We start from the raw sequence: 1,264 nt of genomic DNA, 5'->3' as shown, positions 1-1,264 counted from the left end.
AATTACCAAGAATAAGTAGGTTTGGCAATAAAATAGATTTGTCATTATATTTCTGTCTTTGGTTCATACAATGTCAGAGTTCAATACAAACTTCAAGATATTTTTGGCCTCCTCCTCATACTTTAATCAAGACAAATAATGTGACTCTTTTTGTGGACCAGAGTAGTATGTCGTATGGCGTCCAGTAAACATCGTATCACTGTCCATGGCACACGTCATTACAAGGACTACCTAGAACTACATAAATTTACTACCGTTTCAACTTTGCCTTATTACAAACCCTTACTTTATTTCAGCCACTAATAATCGAGTTGCAGCACCATGCCAACCAGCAAGCTCCTTGACGTGATGACGTAATACAAGAATGAAAACGGCAAACACCTTTTTTACGAAGGTGCCTGTAAAGCCACCTCCAACCAACCAATCATCGTATCATGCACTTACAAGCGAAATAACAATCAATCATCGGGTTAGAGCTTTTGCCACACACGACATGAGCTCCTCCATGCCTACAGCTTTGACGCCATGGCCATGGCACATGGGCACACCGTCGATTCCGCACTCCTGGCCCACGATATCTTTCGACGGCGAAGTTTCTGGTGCCACGACCACGTACTTGAAGTCGTGGTATTGGAGGTTCGGGTTGTCACTGACTGCGTTGTGAATTTCTTGCATCTTGGCCCAATCCAGATCGCGGTTTTCGTCCAACGTCATTTTGAGGTAGTAGATGACGCCGTCGTTGACGAGGACGCTGTCCACCACTGGAAACGGCAGGTAGGTTGGGTACCAGTACATGGACTCAGTCGCGTCGATCGCAAGGAATTTCAAGCTGTCGTCCCAGGTCATGTGGCCTGTGGTCACAGGCAACGTCGTTGGCACTGTCACCACTTCCGAAGCAAATGAGTGGTTCGCCTTGATGCTGAGTTGTAGCAAGCCGATGTGAGCTAGCTTGTGCACCATGGCTTCGAAAACACTTTCGTGCAGGGAGCCATTGCAGCTGCGCTCAGCAAAATGGAGTGCCGTCACAAATGTCGCCAACTGCGCGGTGGCGGCAAGGCGCTTGAGGACAACGGAAGAGGCCACGACGTACATCCATTTGTTGGGGTTCGTGTACTTATCCACATTGTCGATGTTGCTGATGAAAAGTGAGTACAGGAAATCGATAGTATGGCATTCAGCTTGCGCGACAGGAGTGTCAGCCGTGACACTTTGACACTGAACTCGCTATCTTGAAATCGCCGAGTTCATGGTTGAACAACCGTGC

General features: G+C 47.7%; 1 protein-coding gene across 1 annotated transcript; it reads right to left on the bottom strand.

The window, feature by feature from the left end:
- Window positions 1–462: 462 nt before the first annotated feature.
- H257_18900 (hypothetical protein) lies at window positions 463–1,092 on the bottom strand (the record flags this gene model as incomplete). Its single annotated transcript, XM_009848039.1, has 1 exon — window positions 463–1,092. One exon carries the CDS (start codon window positions 1,090–1,092, stop codon window positions 463–465), a length of 630 nt encoding a protein of 209 aa, XP_009846341.1.
- Window positions 1,093–1,264: the final 172 nt, after the last annotated feature.

Source organism: Aphanomyces astaci (genome assembly GCF_000520075.1).
Source record: "Aphanomyces astaci strain APO3 unplaced genomic scaffold supercont1.259, whole genome shotgun sequence".
Lineage (NCBI taxonomy): Eukaryota > Oomycota > Saprolegniomycetes > Saprolegniales > Verrucalvaceae > Aphanomyces > Aphanomyces astaci.
The sequence above is the reverse complement of the archived record's forward strand: the minus strand, read 5'-3'. Positions and strand labels throughout refer to the sequence as shown.